Source organism: Metopolophium dirhodum, chromosome 2 (assembly GCF_019925205.1).
Source record: "Metopolophium dirhodum isolate CAU chromosome 2, ASM1992520v1, whole genome shotgun sequence".
NCBI classification, from domain to species: domain Eukaryota; kingdom Metazoa; phylum Arthropoda; class Insecta; order Hemiptera; family Aphididae; genus Metopolophium; species Metopolophium dirhodum.
This window is the reverse complement of record NC_083561.1, coordinates 34,582,797-34,604,083: the sequence shown is the minus strand read 5'-3', so window position 1 is coordinate 34,604,083 and position 21,287 is coordinate 34,582,797. Positions and strand designations below refer to the sequence as shown.

General features: G+C 28.7%; 2 protein-coding genes across 4 annotated transcripts; one reads left to right on the top strand and one right to left on the bottom strand.

Annotated features, from left to right (window-relative positions):
* Positions 1 to 7,245: 7,245 nt before the first annotated feature.
* Positions 7,246 to 9,675, top strand: LOC132938704 (isatin hydrolase-like). Its single transcript, XM_061005694.1, has 3 exons — positions 7,246 to 7,757; positions 8,413 to 8,608; positions 8,946 to 9,675. The coding sequence occupies exons 1-3, from the start codon at positions 7,463 to 7,465 to the stop codon at positions 9,229 to 9,231; spliced, it is 777 nt and encodes a 258-aa protein (XP_060861677.1). The 5' UTR covers positions 7,246 to 7,462; the 3' UTR covers positions 9,232 to 9,675.
* Positions 9,676 to 12,792: 3,117 nt separating this feature from the next.
* LOC132938192 (casein kinase I-like) lies at positions 12,793 to 20,741 on the bottom strand. 3 transcript variants are annotated; one of them, XM_061004893.1, is made up of 9 exons: positions 20,204 to 20,741; positions 18,613 to 18,723; positions 18,395 to 18,543; positions 17,190 to 17,418; positions 16,959 to 17,129; positions 16,748 to 16,896; positions 16,320 to 16,515; positions 16,054 to 16,195; positions 12,793 to 15,275 (listed from the first exon to the last, which is right to left on the bottom strand). In XM_061004893.1, exons 1-9 carry the CDS (start codon positions 20,277 to 20,279, stop codon positions 15,248 to 15,250), a joined length of 1,251 nt encoding a protein of 416 aa, XP_060860876.1. In that variant the 5' UTR covers positions 20,280 to 20,741; the 3' UTR covers positions 12,793 to 15,247. The 3 variants fall into 3 exon arrangements, with proteins under 3 accessions (XP_060860876.1, XP_060860875.1, XP_060860874.1); XM_061004892.1 differs by having other exon boundaries at positions 12,793 to 15,194; positions 20,204 to 20,738; XM_061004891.1 differs by having other exon boundaries at positions 12,793 to 16,195; positions 20,204 to 20,740.
* Between the last annotated feature and the right edge of the window lie 546 nt (positions 20,742 to 21,287).

Genomic DNA, 21,287 nt, shown 5'->3' with positions numbered 1-21,287 from the left:
TTAGCAAAACCAGTTTCTAGTAAAATTGATTTAGTTTTTCTTGATGTAATTACATAGGAATCTACTAACTGATAACTAATAAACTAATAACCATAGATATACTTTCGATTTTCACTGGATGTTTATGCTAGCATTTTCTATACTCCATAAAATTAAAAATATTTTGACTCATTTTGAGCTATTTATGGACATTTTCAATTTTCAATTTTTTTTAAATTTAATTTTCTATAAAGTATAAATGTTTATTACATTTTGTTCATTTGGTTTAAAAAACTGACAATTTAATACAAGGTTCCTTATTAATTGTTATAATAACATTTGAACAATATTTTACAGGCCGCATTGAACTCCGTTTTTTAATATTGTAATCTCAAACTTGAAAATAAAAAAAAAAATATATTATACCATTATTTGAAATAAAATAGTAATCGTGAGTTCAATACGGCCTTAAGAAAGTCTTCTTCTTCCAGATAAAAAAATTGTTATCAAAATCCGACAATTCTACAAGGCGCATAAGAACTATTCCTGTGAGATCGATTTAATAATTCGTATCAACCCCTCCTAAATAGTTATGGGGCAGTAGAAAAGTATTGTAATTAATGTGGCAACTAAAATATAAAATCTAATTTTCAAATTGTATATAGAATAGCGGCCAATTTTAAAAATCTCCTCTGGGCCCCTGCTTAATGTTACAATTAACAAGGGGTACTACCCTGCGATTTCTCTTTGAAATAATGAATATATCCCCCCCCCCCCCAATGAAAATTCTTATCCGTGCCACTGCTTACAACCCATTACGCCAGTCTGCTACTATAAGTCTGTTACAGATAACTGCAGTAACTTTAAGTAGGTTGTAGGTACATCTGCTATAAATGTATACAGGTACCTATAATAATATTACACAACATAATCATAAAAAATAATTTAACTGAACGTTTATATTATACATATAGTCAACAGTCATGTTAATATATTATACATGTATAATAATGTTTATTGTCCTTGTAGTTATTAACACTAATACATATAGGTAAGGTACCTATACTATATATATTTTTAAATTATAGTCTTATATAGATCTAAATATTACAACATGTTTAATACCAAACATGGGCGTAGTATGCATGGGAGCTATGGGGGCTACAGCCCCCACGGAAACTTTTGTAGCCCCCCTCATGGTGTTTACTTTCATTTTTACATTTTATCCGAAATTATAGTTTTAAATGTTTTTATAATTTTATAGACCTACATAGCCCCCACAGATAATTATACCAGACTACGCCCATGATACCGAAGCTTCACGTGTAATGTACGTACCTATTGTTTAAGTCATAGCGAAAGTAATTTCATGACGTAGGCATCACAAACATTAAATATTTATTACAATTAAATTAATAAACAATATAAGAATTTAGATACCTACCTCAATTAAAGAATAATCTGTAATAAAGTCCCTACGATTCATATTTCATCAATCTATGGATATATTTTCAACACCAGGTAACTTACTCTTATTGTTACTGAACACTGAAGAGAGAATAGATAGTAAATAGCAAAAGGCATGTTAAATTGAAATGCATAATAGTGATACCTACTCAAGTAGTTTTTTTAACGACTATATAATTGGTATTCCAAAGTCCAAACAATGTGCATTGTGCTTTTAATTTAGCATATAATGATGGGGATAAAGGTCCCTAGTAGCCAGTACCTAGGACCTAGGTGTCTACATAGATACTCAGAATTTGTTTAACAGACTGAAATTAATACAACTACATAATAATAGTCAAATAACCAGTAAATTGTTGTAAATGTCTCACTTTTGGTGATAAAAATATAACATGATTACTGAATATATACTATATTAGGTACCTTAATTTTGTTATATAATTTGTATACAATCAAGACTACAAATGTGTCTATAATCTATAGATTCTAGATTGTACACATAACTACATTCGTAGACCGTCGGTTGATTCGTATTTACTGTTTTATCAATGACGTGTTGATGACTACGATTTACCTATACATATTTGTGATTTGTATATTATATCTATAAACATTCTAAAGTCTAAACATTTAGTTATATATATATATATATATATATTATATATATATAGTTTGATTGTAGATCTATGCAAATTTATTCTCACCCCATAGGTATAGGGACATTTTTACGTTTAGGATAGTCAATAGTGTAAATTAATTCAACCTCGGCTGGTTGAAACTTGAAAGTGAGTTGCCACACACGCGTGTTAATTTCAGTTTTTTTTTCGTTAGATTGTGATGCTATTATTCCGAAGGCTTATTTTTTTAATGTTTGCGAAATGACCTTTTTCATGGGCCATACAATAATATAATAGATTCTCTTTTTACATTTTCAGCAGTTTATAGTGCAGCAGGTACTATAATTTAGATTTAGAAGATCGTTTATTGTGCAAGCTGTTACTATTATCTACGCTCTAAATTATTTCTGACTGATGCGACCCCTCGTCTAAGGGTTCGCGACCCCCCAGGTTGAGAAACGCTGCTATATACAGTATACATGATTTAAAAAATTTTAAGTGTATAATATACAGTACCTGCAGCCTGGCCATACTAGATCAGCGGTTTTTAACAGGCTATAATATGCCAATAATAGGCCAACTGGGGGTCCGCGACGATATCGTCTTTATGGCCATTGGTCATACACATTAGTACATTACACACACACACACACAATATACGCGTACATTAATTCTTATTATTGAACTATTTGTAATCACTTTTGAATTGTTTATAATGAAAAAAAAAAAACTTTTTGTACAGAAGTGTGTAAAAATGGTATTAAAAAAAAGGTGGATAAGTGGATGTCGCTCTGCTGTACGGTAGGTTACAAGTGGGTAACTGTAATGGATGGTGTTAAATTTGAATTCAATGATATAATATCATTGTATAAGAAAAACGATTCTGAGCGAAAACGGTCAGTCAGCCTATGATTTTACCAAGTATATTTGATGATATTATTGTGAATAAAGTAATTTATATATAACCTATTTACGTGGAGCCTTGTTTTAAATTTTCAATCCTTAGCCATAAAAGTTAAAAATTTATAAATTTTTAACTAAAAAATAATTAATAAATTATAAATTTGATAAATGTTGTCAAAATTTGAACTTTAAATGCTTATAAAAAAAAATTGTGCCTATGTATTTTTAATATTTTTCAACTGCTATTAGAACGATATATCAGGAGCCTTATATTAAATTTTCACGCTTTTTTACCCAACAAATAAAAATTTATTGATACTTATAGAAAAAAAAACTAAAAAAATTGAAAACTGACAATATCCGTAAACAGCTCAAAAAGAGTCAAAATATTTTCAACATTTTATGGTGTATAGAAAATGCTAATATAAACATTCAGTGAAATTTTCAAGTATCTACAGTCATTCGTTTTTTAATTACAATAAAATAAGAAAATTGTTACATGAGAAATCGAGTAAATATCAAATGTTGTAAAAATATAAATTTCAGACGCTCATAAAAGTTTAATTTAAGTTTCTTCTAGACATTTTTTTTTTGATAAAGGTAGACAAACTTATGAGTAATCTTATATTACATTTTCAAATCTTAGATTTAAAAAGAAAAATTTTTATGAATTCTCATCAAAATAATTTGCTATTTTTCATGATTTTTCCGTATTTTGTCAAAATTTGAACTTTAAATGCTTATAATTAAAAACTGTGACTAAGGATTTTTAATTTTTTTCATCTGCCTTTGAAACAATAACCTAGGAGCCTTCTATTAAATTTTCAAGCTTTTTTACTCAACAGATAAAATTTTATTGATATTTATAGAAAAAAAAACTAAAAAAATTGAAAACTGACAATGGCCGTAAACAGCTCAAAAAGAGTCAAAATATTTTGTAAATTTTATGGTGTATAGAAAATGCTAATATAAACATTCAGTCAAAATGTCATGTCCCTACGGTCATTTGTTTTAGAGTTACACCAAAAACCAAAATTTTCTCGAAAACAGATTTTGCGTAAAAATTCCCGTTTTTCCTTAATTTTTCTTTTGTTTTTCACGTCGCTTGTGAAAACTACTGGGAAATTTTTACTTTTGACCCCCCAAAGTACCAACTAGATTCACTTTCCTATCAGAAAAGTTACTATTGAAGAAAATCCAAGCACTTTTACTGTCCTAAAAGGTGATGACAGACACAAAAATAAAAAAAAAAAATAAAAAAATAAAATAAAAAAATAAAATAAAAAATAAAAAATAAAAAAAAAAATAAAAAAAAAAAACACACATCATTGTAGAATCAATACATTCATCGCTTCGCTCAGAATCTAAAAATATGGCATATACATGGACTATATAAACTTAACTCAATTTAGTATAATAATATACTAAATAAAAAACGTAAAAAATATTAAAATGTATTGTTTGCTAATTATGTTAGGACGTTATGTTTACCATCATGGTACAAAATAAATTAATATTTCAAATTCGTAACTATTTTAGACTCTAGTCAATATACACTACCTATATGGCTATATGGCTATCTTACCCAATTATATTATACTGGTTGACCTATAATCCTTCGTTTTTTTTTTTATTATAATGTTTAATGTATACCTATTCATAAAATATACACAGTGGCAGAATTAAAAGTTTGTTCTAGATACTCATAATTTTTCTCTGAATAAACCACAAGACTTCACCAATCTCTAAATAGTAAATAGTCTATACCATGCTTTAGTTTTAAATATTGTTGTAGATGTAACATTTTTATAATTTTATTGCATATTTGAAAAACAAAATAAATGTATATCAAAAAGTAAAAGGTGGACAAATGGTGTAACAAGATACCGTTCTGCTGTAGGTACAGTAATAGTTGTCGAGCACACATCGTTGTAATGGAAGTGTTATATTTGAATACATTGATAAATCACTGTATATTTGTATACAAAAAACGATATTAAGCAAAGACGTTGTGTCATAATTGTATAAAATATAGTCAAATTTAGTAGTTAAAATTTAAATCTAAAATATCTCGTGGCTGTAAATAGCATGACTTTCCGGTGAACTCAATTTTTTGTTATAGTTAAGAAAACTTGTTGGAACCTTCTATTAAAATAATCTTAGCTATGAAAAGAAAAATATTATGAATTTCTAACTGAAAAATAATTTTAAAATTTTAAAAATTTCTAATGGCTAAGAGTCAAAATTGCTTGAAAATATTACCATATTTGGAAAATGGTCATTTTATCATTCAATTATCCGGGATTATTATTTTTGGAATAAAAACAAAATATCAAAAATTGATACATGACAATTCGTTTTACGCGATGATATAATTTTTATTTACCGATTAAAATCCAATATCTTTAAAACATTAAATTCAAATGCTCATAACAAATTAATGTTTATTTCCGGTAAACTTGTTTATGGTAGGAACATTTGAGGCGAGTCTTCTATCAAAATTTCTAATGTAAGCTATGAGAAGACAAATTTTTATACATTTCTCACTATAAAATAGTTTGAACATTTTCGAAATTATGATGAACTTTAAAGTTTAAATGCATATAAAAAATAATGGATAACCTATGCATTTTTAATATTTTTTAAGTTCTATTAATGAAACTTATAAGGAATCTTGCATTTGATTTCTAAGTTTTTTAACCAACTTAAAAAGTTGATATCGAGATAAATTAAAAAAAAATTGGAAATGCAAATATAAATATTTGGTGCAAATTTCAAGGGTCTAAAGTTATTAATAAAATTGGTTTAGCGTAAAAATTACCACTTACTTTGTTTTTCTTGACGCTTTCCAAGACTACTTGGAATTTTCAATTTTGACCTAACCAAAAGTACCAACTAGATTCACTTTTCTATCAGAAAAGATACAGATCTCGAAAGTTGGAGCATAAAACACATATCATATAAAAGCCATATATAATATTAAATGTACCTAGTCATAGGCGCAAATTGGCTACATTTTTTGGGGGGGACTCAAGCCCCCCTCCCTATAGGCCATATTGCTTAGTACCACGGAATATAAAAATTAGTACTAATTACTAGATTTTTAACTGGGGGACTTGACCGACATTTGGGGGGACTTAGTCCCCCCAAGCCCCCCCACCCTATTTGCGCCAATGTACCTAGTATTCATTATATTTAGATAATTTTTACAAATTATTTATATTGATAGATCAATAGCAATTGGTAATTACTAAAATTTTCAAAACATCTAAGCCCCCAAATCTACTTAACCCATTACCAAAGATATATTATCCTTAATACACAGTTATATAACTGGAAAAAAATATCTACTGAATAATTAAATGTGAAGGGGGGGGGGGGGTGTCCTATTTGAAAAATAGATGTTTGTGTTGTTACAGGATCATCCTTAAGTGGTACAAAAAATCTCATGTGTATTTAAAAATTCCAAAAATCAGAACTTGAATATAATATGTATAATTTAAGCATACAAATAGGGTGAGCATCCTTAAATAATCACCCTGTATTCTAGAATTATTTTTATCTGAATTACCTGCCTACAACCAAATATAATTAAAACCGATTTTATTACTAACATACACCTGTACCTACTATTATAAATTCACAATGTATAAAATATTTACATTGAAAATAAGTTGGTACAATGGTAAATAGTACTAAATACCTAACACAATTGATTAATAATAGTGATAATTAATACAATTTTATTTATGATTTTTATAGTCAAAATGATAATTCCTAATCTATAGAATGTGTATACATTGTTCACTGTAAGCATTTGTATTATTATTTATTTGTATAAAACATTCAAACTATCAAATACTTTTTTAAGTACTGTAATTATTAATTAGGTACTTACTCAAATTTTAGTTTCGTTTTTTTAAAAATCATGTAATTACATAAATAAGTACCTAATATTGATTGCATGTTATTTTTTAATGCGTTTATATATTTTAACCTATATTACATATGAGGCCTTCAGTGCAATAACGGACTATAATAGTAGTAGTATTAGTCTGTAATAGTCCATTACTGATTAGTCATTACTATTTAGATATTAGATATTATTTTTACATAAATACAGTTTATATATTTTGGTAACATTTTGAATAGTTTTATAAAAGTTTATTTAGGTATTTATTTAGTAAGTAGGTATTTTGATAATATGTACTGCTGCAATTATACTATTACCGGTAAATATAATATACTAACTATGAATTAAATATTGATACTTAAAGTAACCTATAACCTCATACTAACAACCAATATTAGATTAATACATAAGAAACAATATTAACTTAATATTATAATTCGCTAATCACTATATAATACATAGGTTTACAACTAAACTTATAAGTTATAATACTTCAAGCCATCGAGGTGTGAGCAAGACGTAGTCATAAATATAAATTGTTATTTGTTAATAAGTGCTTCGTTATTTTATTGATAAATACATCATGTATTTATTATATGCGTGGAACTTTATTCTGGCGATTTTGATGGTAAGGGATGCTAACTGTATTGTTATTGATTTATGTCATGGTTATCAAAATCAATCTACCACCTGTTGGACCACAACGCAGCGGTTCGAAATATTTGGAGTAAAGAGAGGCGCAGGTCCGAATGGATGGTATTCAACACAGAGCTTTTCAATGTCCGAACATTGTGGCACTCATTTAGATGCACCATATCACTTTTATGAAGATGGATGGAAATTGGAAGATATTCCACTGGAACGAATGATAGTTGAAGGCAAGTTAAAATAAAATATAGATAATATCTTTTAAAAGAAAAATTCATATTAATAAGATAATCCAATAATGCTTGATTCAAAAAGAAGTATTCGAAAAGATTTAAATAATTTTTAAAGAGGCCAATTTTTGATCTTGTTTTTATAATTTTAAAGAAAAAAAATGTTTTTACTCGTAATTAGTTAAAATGTTGATTGAATGCGATTAGTTTTAGTTTTTAACAGATTAGGTACGTACAGTTTCAAAAGCTGTAGGTTTATGCGCTGAAAATATAAATTATAAGCTCTAAAAATAATGTTATTGTTTTTGTCCAGTTAAATACTAAACAGTAAACACATTACATTCAGCTAATTTTAAAAATAAATATCTTTATGATATTCTGAATGATAAAAATAAGGTCTACAAAATAATAACATTATTCTTTTCAATATGGCAATTTTAATGGTTCAACCGTTGTACGTGGTACATTTCACAGCATAATGGTATTTTTATTCAAACGTTTTACAAAACCATCAAGGAATATTTTGAAAAATAGGTAGGTACCTACTTTTATGTTTAAAGAATTTTGTGGTGTTCAAAAAATGTTTTCAAAAACAGGTGATAGAAATCGTACCGCTCGTGACATAATTTTAAATACGTTTGAATGTAAATAATAGGTGTGCATCTAAATGTCAGTCATGAAGTCAATGGAAATGGTGACTTTTTACTAACAGTCGATCATTTGAAAAAATGGGAACACGACAATGGTCCACTTCCACACCGTTCTGTGATATTGGTCAATTTCGGTTGGGCTCATAAGTTTGGCAATCGTCAACTATACTACAATAATGTTACAGAGCGATCATTATTAAGGTAATTATGGTATTTGGTAACAATAGCAGTACGTCAATTGTCAGTATATTATAATTTATTTTTACACTTGACATAATATACCAATTAACAGTTTATATATACCTAACCTAACCTAATATAGTATATTATGTATATAGGTTATAGGTACCTAACCTAACCTAATATAGTATATTATGTATATAGGTTATAGGTACCTAACCTAACCTAATATAGTATATTATGTATATAGGTTATAGGTACCTACTAGTACATAATATTAGTACATTCATTATTTATATACATCTAGATTTTTATTAATTTATAATGTGTTATTAGTTTACCTATTGTGATTTTTAAGTTTTCCGGGATTGTCTAAAGACGCAGCACAATGGATTGTCAATTCCAAAAAAGTATTCGGCTTAGGAGTAGATGGTCCGAGTGTTGATCCAGGCAAATCAACGTCGTTTGATGTGCACAGGATACTATCTAAAGCCAATTTATATAATCTCGAAAACGTAGCTTTAAATGGTACGGCATTACCATCGAAAGGATTCAAACTTATTATCCAGCCAATCAAGATTGTAGGAGGTACCGGTGGACCTTGTCGGATATTAGCTTTTACAAATAATGCTTTTGAAAAATGATTGAAACTTGACTTTACATTTTCATAAAGAACCTATACGATGATAGTCGGATAGTCATTATCGATCGTTATCAAAATAAGTCATACAAAGTGTAAATTACGCAAAACAATAAGATGTCTTTGTAATTTCTCCTGTATGATATAGATTTAAATATAGATATAACTAGGAACCCACTTAATTTTATTATTTGTATACATAATTACCCCTCTAAATTTTAAAATGATTTTTATATCAAAAATATTTTTTTTTAAATGCACGTTTATTCAGTTACCGGTCTTAGTATATTATATGCATTGTAATAACTAATAACTATTAGAATCATTTATATCGGTAGAGTTAAAGCGCATCATCCTTATATATAGGTACCTATTACTACTCCATAATAGTCGAAATAAATAATACTAGGATGTTTTAAACGTAATAAATATATGCAGACACTGAGAATTGATATACCTATCTATACCAACGTCCTATACCTATTTCTAAGCACAGAACTAGAAGCTATAGAAAACCTACATAGGTAATCTAAAATGGTACTCATGTTTTTACATTCTATTACGCAATACCCGTTGTTATTAGTTAATATTATGCGTAGTAGCCAGTATGCACAATAGTCAATAAATACATTATGTCATATATTATACATTATAATTAATAAAATTACTAGGTAGGTACACGCGTCATATTGCGTTGATGTGTAAACGCTATGGAGGTACATCGTACAAATTATATTACATATTTTATAAGTCAATATCAAATACTATAGTTTTTTTTATAGATCTATAATCTATTAAAGAATCTAAATACAAATACCTAACACAAATCGTATATAGATTTATACATTTGCATATCGCAGAATACAGATGTTGTAAATACCTACACGTATATATCGAATTTAAAATCAAAATTTCTATTAGAACCCCGTTGGCTAATTATTAAACACTAAGGAATAAACGTGACAGTGACGGAGTCGTGATTTCACTGTCTCTTTCGATTATGACAGTAAGCATTCCATTATATAGGTACCTACCTGTATATGCTATTCAACCAACTGGTTTTGAAAACAATATTGAATGTTAAATTGCAATTGAAAGAACAATAAATGATACCTAATATCTGAGCACGGATCTATATTATATATTTATAGATAATATTATCATAATATCATTAGTAATATAGGTGTTTCGGGGAGCGTTTATGTGATGCACAATGATCAAATAATTGTTTATGGCAGGGTTCGTTTAATATCCCATGTACCTAAAGACTATAGTAGTATAGTAGGTCTAATACCTATCTGATTCTGTATAAAAATGTTTCTATCAAAGTTAAAAAATGTTATTAGACTTACATACATAAGTAAACATAAATCAAATAATAAATAGGTAAGGTAAAGTAACCTAAACTATGTACATATTATACTCGTATTTGCAGTAGAAAACAAAAAAAGGTAATGTGATATTTTATTTTTAGTTTAAGGACGCCATACACTGCATGCGGTGGCGGTTAAATTGTGTCCGGACTCATTTTGCCGTAACCGCTACCGCCACCGCTGCAGTGTGTGGGGACCACCTTTACTCACCATTCAGTCACCAGACACCAATTATTATTTTTTACGAAAAAAAATCCAGATTGAGCCAAACCCAGCTTTAAAATGACTTTAACCTTACCCCTAAATGTGAAAATATGAGTTTAATGTATATAATGTACGATGCATGACAACTCATTCCAGGAAATTAAAAATTAAAAATCTGAAAGGTCGATAATGAGTATAAAAAGGGATAATATCGAATTAAGTGCATGTCAATTGTATGCGTTTGAAATTTGAATTGACTCTAGTTTATTATCTTAATGTCTTTGAATCGAGTCCGTATAGATTAGATATCATAACCATCTATATAGTTTTAAATAATTACGTTGACGATGATGTTGCACAGTTAACCCAACATTTGGAGTGATTTTTCAGCAAGTATATTCGGGCGACTAACAGTTGTGAAAGTTTTCACGAAAAATTAAATGCTTTTTTTCATTCAGGACATAATATGTATCGTATTATACATAGAATATTTGTATTCTTGTTGACACTTCTGCGAATACATACATAAAATTACAAAGCAAAGCAACAAAATCATGTAAAAAAACAATTGAAAAGATACAATTTTTATTGGGGCAGATAAGCAAATACTATACAAATAACCAAATTTGCAGATTTGACATTTTAAAATCAGTATCATTTAAATTTTTACCAGCAACTATTTAAATGTTAGCATTATTATATTACATATAATTATTATTTCCATCATTATTTTTAATATTTTTAAATTGATTAACTTTTTTTAATCTTATTATTATTAGTTAAGATTAAAAAAAAAACAGTGTAAGCAATCACATCATTTTTTTGGGAGATTACTTAGCCAACCTCCATGTGGTGACTCCAAAATAATGCTAATAGGCCGACTTTACTCGAACAACCTAACAAGTATTGGTCCGGCTCAACTCCGATAATCCAAAAAAATTAGAGAATTCGATTAAATATCACCGATAAAAAGAATATACCTTTTACCGTACAGGTCACGTATTGTCAATGGCACCCCCAAGGGGGGGGGGGGCTAACATGCTTCAGCCCCCTCACTCTAAATGATTGGCCCCTAACATTTTGGTAATTTTATTAATTATCAACTTTAAAATATGATATAAAAAGTTATCAACTATCTAACCAAGATCCTGCACAAGCGTGTTTTCTGTACATATTTAAAAGTAATTTTGTTTAGTCTTCCCCTCCCCTTAAAAAAATCCCGGGTGCGCCCCTGATTATTGTGTATGTGCGTCTGCGTAATTTATACTTATTAGTTACCTGTACAAAAAGAGATACATTTACCTGTCCCAAAAATACACGGAAATTAACATTTGGCAGTTATATACAGACGATTAATATAGACGATAAAGAGTATAAACAAACAGGCAATAGGCATTAAAGACATTTTGAATTTATCATTTTTTTTTGTTCTTTTATAATATATATTTCAAAACAAATACACTGTATAAAAATATTATAAATTATTTTACACGTTTGAATTCGTGCACACATAGTAACTGCTTATTTTTCTTTTCGAAATAAGTAACCTGAAAAGAAGAGGTGAAACAATGTAACAGTAGATATAATATACGCACGTGTAAGGTGGAAGTGTCATAGCCCACATATCTATAGGTATGAAGGGGAAAAATTCTTATTACTCATGTTGTATCATTTTTTTTTTACTTAATACGTACGCTCATCGATCTCGTTCTTTGAAGTCGGTTTTTAGTTGAAGGCGCATGTCTGTCTTGACGGATCAATGAAAATACTGCGCAAAATTAATATGCGAATATTAATTTAGACGTATTAGTATATAACATTGTTTTTTCGAGGACTATTTCCGCGGCGTAACCAGGTATAAAAACCACGAAGAAAATCTTTGAATTGGAAATCTTTGTTTATTATTGTATAATACAAGATAGGAAAATAAGGCAAACTTTGGAAATTCAAAACTATGATTTTAGAATCTAAAATTAAAACAATAAACGTATTATATAGACAAGTTTATATTACAAAATGACAGTATAATTTGTATTTTATTTTACAAAACAAATCTGGCAAATGAGAGCTTAACCAACAAACCTCGGTATTACATTATAATTACATATTAATTAAAAAATTATACATAGAAATTTGGAAAAATTAATTGTTTACAATTGTAAAAAAACATGAATGCAACATTTATGTTTTTGTCTATTTAAGTTAGAATTCTAGTATGTATAAACTTAATATTAAAATAATGTGATGAGTTTTTTATTAGTTTTCAGACACTGTAATTCTAATCAAACTGTTCAAAAATGTAATATACAAAAATAACTAAAAATATGTCATATTAAATATTATACAAAGATTGATCGTTTAAACTTTTTAACATCACAAAGGTTTTTTAACGGTTTGAATAAAAAAGTTATGGTTATGCCATAACTACTAGTTGAGTGGGCGGACACAATGTCTCAGGGTACGGTGGGTCTTAATGTCTCGTACTGACAATGTACATTTTTTTAAATATAATTGACTAACATTTTATTTTAATCATTTATTAAGTTGTAAAATTGCATCTCTGCCGTCTACTAGATACAACATGTTGAGGTAAAAAAAAGAAGGAATAAACTAATATATAGACACCAAATAGTTCCCATAAAAAATAAAAATGCATATACATATAACCACAACGGGTGTATAAATTCAACGAGGATATCACGGAAAGCATTATTATTTTACAAATTGCAAGACAAAAACATAAAATCATGAATATTTTTTTTTTTGTCCAGTGTACCGAGGAGTACCTGAAGACCAAAACTGGATAGGTACTGACATTTAACAAGCTAAACGGCCAGAGTTAAAATAATTTAATACGCCAAAGCACAATTATTAAAAAAAAAAAACAGTATTGTGTAAATTACCGCAATAAATAACCAGAGTATGTAAAGCAAATTAATTATTGAAATCATATAGTACACATTCAGTTTATGTAGATTTAATATAATGCGGATTGATTTTTTTTTCAATTTAAGATATAAATAATAAATTCGTCATTTTTAAAAAGCATGGAACAAATAGATTTTAGACCTTGAATCTTGATTGTTGTTGATATATTATACACTTCACATTTTCATTTACAAATGATAGAGGTGGGGAGTGGGGATTATTGTATAATATAAAGAGCTATTTTCATATAGACCTATTTATTTTGTTTGATGAAATGTAATCAATAATGTAATCAGTAATCAAGATAAACTTAGGTTTCAGTAATTGATTTATCCAAGAATTATGTTAAATCAAAAACATACTCTTGGTTGTTACTATAGATGATACATTTAATTGGTCCAATTTACAATTATATGTAACTAACACAAATATCAGTCAATAATAGATTTAATATTGAAAGACATTTAATACTGACATATTGGTATTGTATTACTTGTAGTAAAAACTTTCATATTAATAGAAACATAATGTTAACAAATTCCTATAATGGTTTGTTAATAGACGAGATAAAACATTGAACTATTATCATGTTATTTGTTTTTTTTTTTTAAATATATATTAAAAACTAATATATTGTTCAATAATGAATTATTTTTTCATGATAAAGGGATTTCAGTTGATTTGTATAATTGATTTATATTAAACACAACTGAGAAATGCTAAAAATAAATGTCGAACGATGCAAAGCGAGAAATTAAATATAGCATAAATAAATTCCATTGAATGAATCCTATCCAAATCAAATCCCATAATTATTAGTTATGAGTAATCAATGAAAAATTATTGTAGCTAAAATTTGCAATTATTTGACAGTGCCAATGGAAAAAAAATTATAATTTAAAAGGGCAATAATCAATAAAATTAAATAAAACAGCAAAAACTTAAAATATTTAATTATTAATATTAATAATTTCTATTTTATTATAAAAATTAATGAGGGATACAAACATTTACATTTAATTAAAACATAGATTATTTGTTTCTATAGTACATATCTATAGAGATGGATTCAAGTCCATAACCATATTAACATACTATGTATATTTTTTTTTCAAAAGTTTAGAACATTATGTAAAATATTTTTATATTGCCCATATTATTTTTTGGGTTAAATATTAATTTTTATCTAATAATTTTTCTTTGAACTTTTTTCTTAAGTTTTTGTTAAATTTAAATTAATGAATTTTTATTTTATTTGAATTACATAAAAAATACTTAAGTATATCTTAACCAAAAATAACTAAAAATAATAAAATAAAAAAAAATAAAAAAAAAAATAGGCTAGGCTATTTACATAATTTCAAACGCGATAGTTTATTTATGCTGGTGCATGATTGGCGTTCTATCCGGTGCTTTGACCCATATTGGGGCTCACGCAGGTGGTATCATTGAACCGGAGACGCTTCCAAAACAAAGAAAAGAAAAGTTCTTACATAAATTCTCGACTTTGAAGTATTAATATGTGTAAGGTAGGACATGAAAGCTATGGGCCAACACATGTTAAAAAAAGTAAAAATCAATAATACATATATATCTTAGATTAAGTTAAAATCATTTTTGTAACTCCTTCAAAATTACAAAGAGTACCAAATTCTATATAGTTATAAGCTATATGATACATAATTATGTTATGTACATAAAAACCTTGTGTTCAAGTCAACAAATTCTAAAAAAAAAAAAATTAAGAAAAGTAGAATATTTAAGAGCCGAGGTTAATTCAACCATTTTAGTTACTATATACTCCCACCAAAATTACATAAGAAATTAAGCAGTAATATTAATATATTTTATTTAAACAAGAATACTTGAAAAATTTAGCCATAAATATTATTAATACAAATATTTTAGTAATGTAAGGCATGCATTGATAATGGATAACTCTACATGTACACAAGCACACCTGAAAAATTAATTCAAATTGAGTCACAAGAGACAACACTCTCATATTGCTTAAAATTTTCTGGTTATTATTAAGATATCTAAAATATAGAAACTTATGCAAAATATAAAATAAATAGCTCTAATGCCAATTCCAATTTTGCGTGCAAAATTGTGAAAAAAATGCAATGGGTGCCATTTTCATAAACTGACATAGTTAATATGTTTTTGTAGTGTATAAAAAAATTTAAATTAATGCTTTTATTTAGAAAATGGTAGTTGAGGAAAAAAATATTATGTTAGCTGTTGTTAAGGGGAAAACATTTTTGGGGATTTGTTAGAATTAAGTTTGATGGCGATTGCGTCTGGTCACAGATACTGACTTGGTTTGCAAAGGCTGAGTAACAGAAGGCGAGTCAGATGTTGCCATTGCTGAGCTTCGAGTTTGAGTTCTCACTGGTCGCGCTGAACCTGGATCAGCACTATAACGCAATCTTGTTGGTAATGGTTGAATAACACCACCTCCTAATATGATTAAAACCAATAATACCGGTATATTAATAATTATATAGTATTATACTAATTAACATTTAATTAAATAAATAAAGTCACTACTATCAATATTATTATTTTGATATTTGATATATACCCGAACAATTATCCATTGGTACCAGAGGAACTTTGGATAAAAAATTCTTTATTCCACTTTGATCAGCTTGAGCGCGACTATTTAGTGGAACAACGTTAGTAGAAGGAGAGCTACTGTCTTGCATTGCACGTCTGCTATCTTGATGCGAGGCATTCTTTTGATCATCTGATCCACTATATCGAGCACCATTTGCTCCCTAAAATAATATTAATAATCAAACACGTTGCAACTGAAATAAAAGTAGTGAGCTTCTATGTATGTTGGCATCAAATATCTTTAAAGGATGTCATACCCTCATATTAGTAACGCATAACATAAAACATTTTACTTTGTTTATTTGTAATAATTTTTTTATATACATGATTTTATGATATTTTAATTTTAAAGCAAGGTATAAGCATTTAAAAATTAAAACAAATAATACTCACAAATTTCAACATATTCCAATCGAAAATATAGTCGTACGTAAACCCTTGACGATGGAACAACTGCCTAAATAATTGCCTTAAATAAGTAAAATCTGGTTTTTCGGTGAATCTCAATGCACGGCAATATAGCAAGTATGTTAAAAATTCATCTAGAACAATAATTTATTATTTAATACTGGTATTATTATTGAGGATTTTGATTATATTTTACTTGGATATCCTTTGCATAAATCCTCAAATGAAGTTACAATTTTTTTTTCACTGATACGTTCATATTTTTGTCGTTTAGTAGCTGCTTTCAAACCTTGCCATGGCAAAGAACCACGATTAAAGTACATTAATACATAACCAAGAGACTCTAGATCATCTCTTCGACTTTGTTCTAAATAATTATGTAAATATTAATAAAAAAAATATAATACACCAAACCACATATAATTACCTATTCCTAAATGGGTATTTATGGAAGCATATCGAGCAGTTCCAGTGAGATTTTTGTTCTCTCGATACATTATATGTTCATTGGTTCGGCTGTCGCAATATTTCTTTGCAAGACCAAAATCTATAATATACACCAAATTGCCACGTTTACCCAAACCCATTAGAAAATTGTCTGGCTTGATATCCCTGTGTATGAAGTTTTTACTATGTATATACTCTATTCTATCCAGCTGAAAAAAAAATGAAAACACAATTATTAGACATCGATGTTTATTTTAGATTTTAGAGTGATGAATATATTGATTTTTCAATGAGTTTTTTTATTTTTTAGTCTTAGACACATTTTATAATAGAAAAGATGCTTCGATTTTCAAATTTGAGCGTATTTTCTGGAACCAAATAAGATGTACATTTAGGGTGTAAAATGTAAAAATTACTTTTAAAAATAATGGGAATTGCAAAAAAAAAAAATTTGTAAAAACTATTATTATTAAAATTGTTTGATAATCATGGTTAACAAAATGTTAAACCATCTTCGCTCAGAATCATTTATCAATGTACACAATGGTTATCATTGAATTCAAATTTAACATATCTATTACAATGACCTCTACTCAATGCGAGGTACACGTATATATAGGACACCTATGCTGTATAGCAGAGCGTTTGCCCATTTGACAACTTTTTAAATATAAATATTACCAAATAGTATTCAAGAAAAAGTAAAAATAATTTTTATGCTTAATATATAGTTATTACATATGTTTCTTTTTTTAAATTTTAATATTTATAAATACATTTTACACTTAAGTCAGGTTTGATAGAAAATGTGTGATTTGAATCGTTTTAAAAATGTATTTATTTATTTATTTATTTATTCATACACAAATCAATATTTAAATAGCTAAAAAATGACTTTAATTGTGGGGTTTACATCAAAATAGGTTGAATATCTAATTAGTCATTATCTAATTATCAATGTTTGATGTGTATCATACACAAAACTAAGCTAATAAAACAAACTAACTTATTAGAAAAGTAAAAAATTGAAGATGTACTATTATTATAGTTGTAAAATGTTAAGTCAAAATAATTATTACCAATATGAAAAATAAAATTTAAAAAAAGATTAACTCTAGACATAACTCTTTTCTTAAAGCTTGTTTATATATACTATACAATTTGTTTGAGTCATTAAATAATTACCAATTGGTCAGCTAATAGTAGCACAGTTTTTATTGAAAATCTTCTGGAACAAAAATTGAAAAGATCCTCTAATGATGGACCTAGTAATTCCATTACCATAACATTGTAATCTCCTTCGGAACCGCACCATTTTATTATAGGTATTCCAGCTAAAATAAAAATAGGAATTAAAAATAACAATACACTGAAATTGTCAAAAAGTTAATATTGTAACTTACGTGCTCTTGAAAGCATTTTGTAAATTTTGGATTCTATGTGCAATTGGGGATGCCTCGTTTTTATACATTCTAATTTAATGGCTACTTCTTCTCCTGTAGAAATATTTGTACCTACAAAAAAAACCCAAAACAGTTGTGGTAAGATACAAAAAGCATTAGGTAAATGATATACATTTTTTTTTGAGTTTATTTAAAATAGGTTATTTTATTTTGTTAATTAGTTAGAGGTAAGTAACTAAAGAAAAAACATTTTTCCAAAATATGTTTTAACTACCTACTTACATAATAAATAGTCAATAATAGGTAGGTAATTGTATACATTTTATTTATTAGGTTTTATGTTTTATTATAGGTATAAACACAAAATTACACTTTTAGTTTTGTAATACTTATGTTTAAGCCAGTACTATAATTGAAGGTTCAAGTAGGGGTATCGGATAATATGCCTATGAAATTATCAAAATATTCTTATTTCAAACTAACAGTAGACATAAGAATTGCAATAAAAATGATTTTGTTGCAAGTATTACGGATATTAAATTACCTAGGTATCTAAATCATATCATTTTTAGTAAAATAGTGTTATATAGAAATAGGATGTTCAATTAGTACATCATAAAGCATAAGTAGTTTGATTATTTATAAAGTTTTTTAGATTTTATCATACAATAAACATTGTCATGCCATATTTTAATTTTACATTTTTTAACTTCAATTTTTTTCATAATAAACAGAATGCTATGATTATTATTAATTATTATTGTAATAAATTATCTATTTTTTTAACAATATTATTTATTAGATATATTATTTTAATTGTAGGTTAGATGGCAATACTGTATCAAATTAAATCTTAAGAAACCGATTAAGTTATTTATAAATTTATCTTAATTAATAAGGTACATATTTTTACTAAACCACATTTTTAAGAAAAAGTATTATTTTTCTACTCAATTTCAGTTATTTACACATGCGTCAACTAAATTATTTTGCTCACATTCATCTTTGAAAATATATTTTAAATCAATTTATAATTTTAATGGGATACTTTTAGGTCTTAACAAATGAGTCCCATATCAAACTCAAACTTTTTAATGATTACTGATTAGGTAAAAAAGAAATAATGAATTCATCCGACTAAAAATCTAAATTAAAAGTAATCCAAAAAAGTTTTCTCAAACAAAACAAAAAGACAAAACATATGGACATAAAATCATATTAGAAATTGGTAGATTCCACATGACAAATAATTTATTGGAGACAAGGATATGAATGGCAGTACTATACTTGAGTGTGAAAAAAACTTTTACGACTACACGTACCAAACTTATGTTTGTCTCTGTGATTTAAGTATGAACAGGTATTGTAAAACTGAAGTTATCATTAAGAACTGGATGAGTGTTAGATAATGGATTGTTTACAATAGTGGATCGACTAGATCAAGTAGTAAGAAAAGCAACGTCGAAGGTAACGAAACGAAGGACGTAGACAACGGGAAGACCACCAGGTCGATTGCATGAGAGAGGCTAGTGATATCAAGTCAGCGGACTGACAATCATGGCTAGCGTTTGACTGCGACGGAAGAACTCACCAAGGTAGATATCGCCAAACGAACCGCTACCGATTTTCCGTCCCAGCCGGTATTTATTGCCAACCCTCAGTTCCATCGCTCGTCGATCATCTAATACACCCAAAGCGTGGTGCGGAGCTGCTCTGGTGGTGGTGATGGTAGTGATTGTGATAGTGATGGTGGTGGTGACGGCGGCGACAGGAGCAGCAGCAGCAGCAGCAGTGGCTGAGTGGCGGCGACAGACGGATCACGGACGCGCAGCGGTGGTGTCAACAGGACACGGGCGACAGCGGCGACGACGCGACGGGCAAACGTGTGGCGGCTGTGGTCATTGTCCAGTCGTCCATCCAGCAAGGCGCATAGCGGCCATGTTGATTGTGTGTTGATTATAATTTGTCGACTCGTCTCCTCGTCGTGTGCGTGTGAGGTGTGTGTGTGTGTGTGTATGCGTGTGTATTATACGTGTGTGCGTGTCCGTCCGTGGGTACGTGCGTGTATGTGTGTGTGTTGTAGTTGGTGTGCGCGTGTGGCGTCTATAATGTATATAATAGTTATAGTGTGACAAAAGAGCTGCGGAGGAGTAGGAGGAGCCCGACCGCTGCCTCTGGTGGCCTTCTCTTTCTCTCTCACGGCGGCGGTTGTTTCTCTCTCATTTGGGCCTCCGTTGTCTCACTCCCTCTGCCCTCTCCCGTCTCGATCGTCTTTCCGCCAAACTCGTTATCACCGTTCCGCGACGACGGACGGGACGTGGACGGACGGGCGGTCGGTCAGGCTGCCGCAACCGTGCGCGCACGCCGAACAGCTGTTTTCCCTTTTCGCCGCCGTCTGGGGCCACTTCGATTTATAATAATTAATAAAAAATATTATAACATTATTATAATATATATTCTAAATTCTCGTTATGTCGTTTTTTCGGTTCTCTCTTTCTCTTTCCACTTCAGTACGCGATTCTCGTACCCAGCCTGAAGATTTTAGTGTAAAATTATATTATTTTCGTCGTTTTTTTCAGCGATCCATTCGTCTCCGGGCCGAGGGAAATTGTCGTTCGTCGCGTTTTGCCGTTTTCTCCGTCACGGCATCACTCGCGCCCGTCTGCCCGTCCGAT

What these genes read in the sequence shown, in the direction of transcription:
- LOC132938192 (XM_061004891.1), bottom strand. Translation starts at nt 20,279, where the DNA reads ATGGAACTGAGGGTTGGCAATAAATACCGGCTGGGACGGAAAATCGGT. An exon ending in GTTTGGCGATATCTACCTTG is followed by an intron (nt 18,724 to 20,203) that starts GTGAGTTCTTCC and finishes TTTTTTTTGTAG; the next exon opens with GTACAAATATTTCTACAGGA. An exon ending in TACTATTAGCTGACCAATTG is followed by an intron (nt 17,419 to 18,394) that starts GTAATTATTTAA and finishes TTTTTTTTTCAG; the next exon opens with CTGGATAGAATAGAGTATAT.
- LOC132938704 (XM_061005694.1), top strand. Translation starts at nt 7,463, where the DNA reads ATGTATTTATTATATGCGTGGAACTTTATTCTGGCGATTTTGATGGTA. An exon ending in GGAACGAATGATAGTTGAAG is followed by an intron (nt 7,758 to 8,412) that starts GCAAGTTAAAAT and finishes TGTAAATAATAG; the next exon opens with GTGTGCATCTAAATGTCAGT. An exon ending in ACAGAGCGATCATTATTAAG is followed by an intron (nt 8,609 to 8,945) that starts GTAATTATGGTA and finishes GTGATTTTTAAG; the next exon opens with TTTTCCGGGATTGTCTAAAG.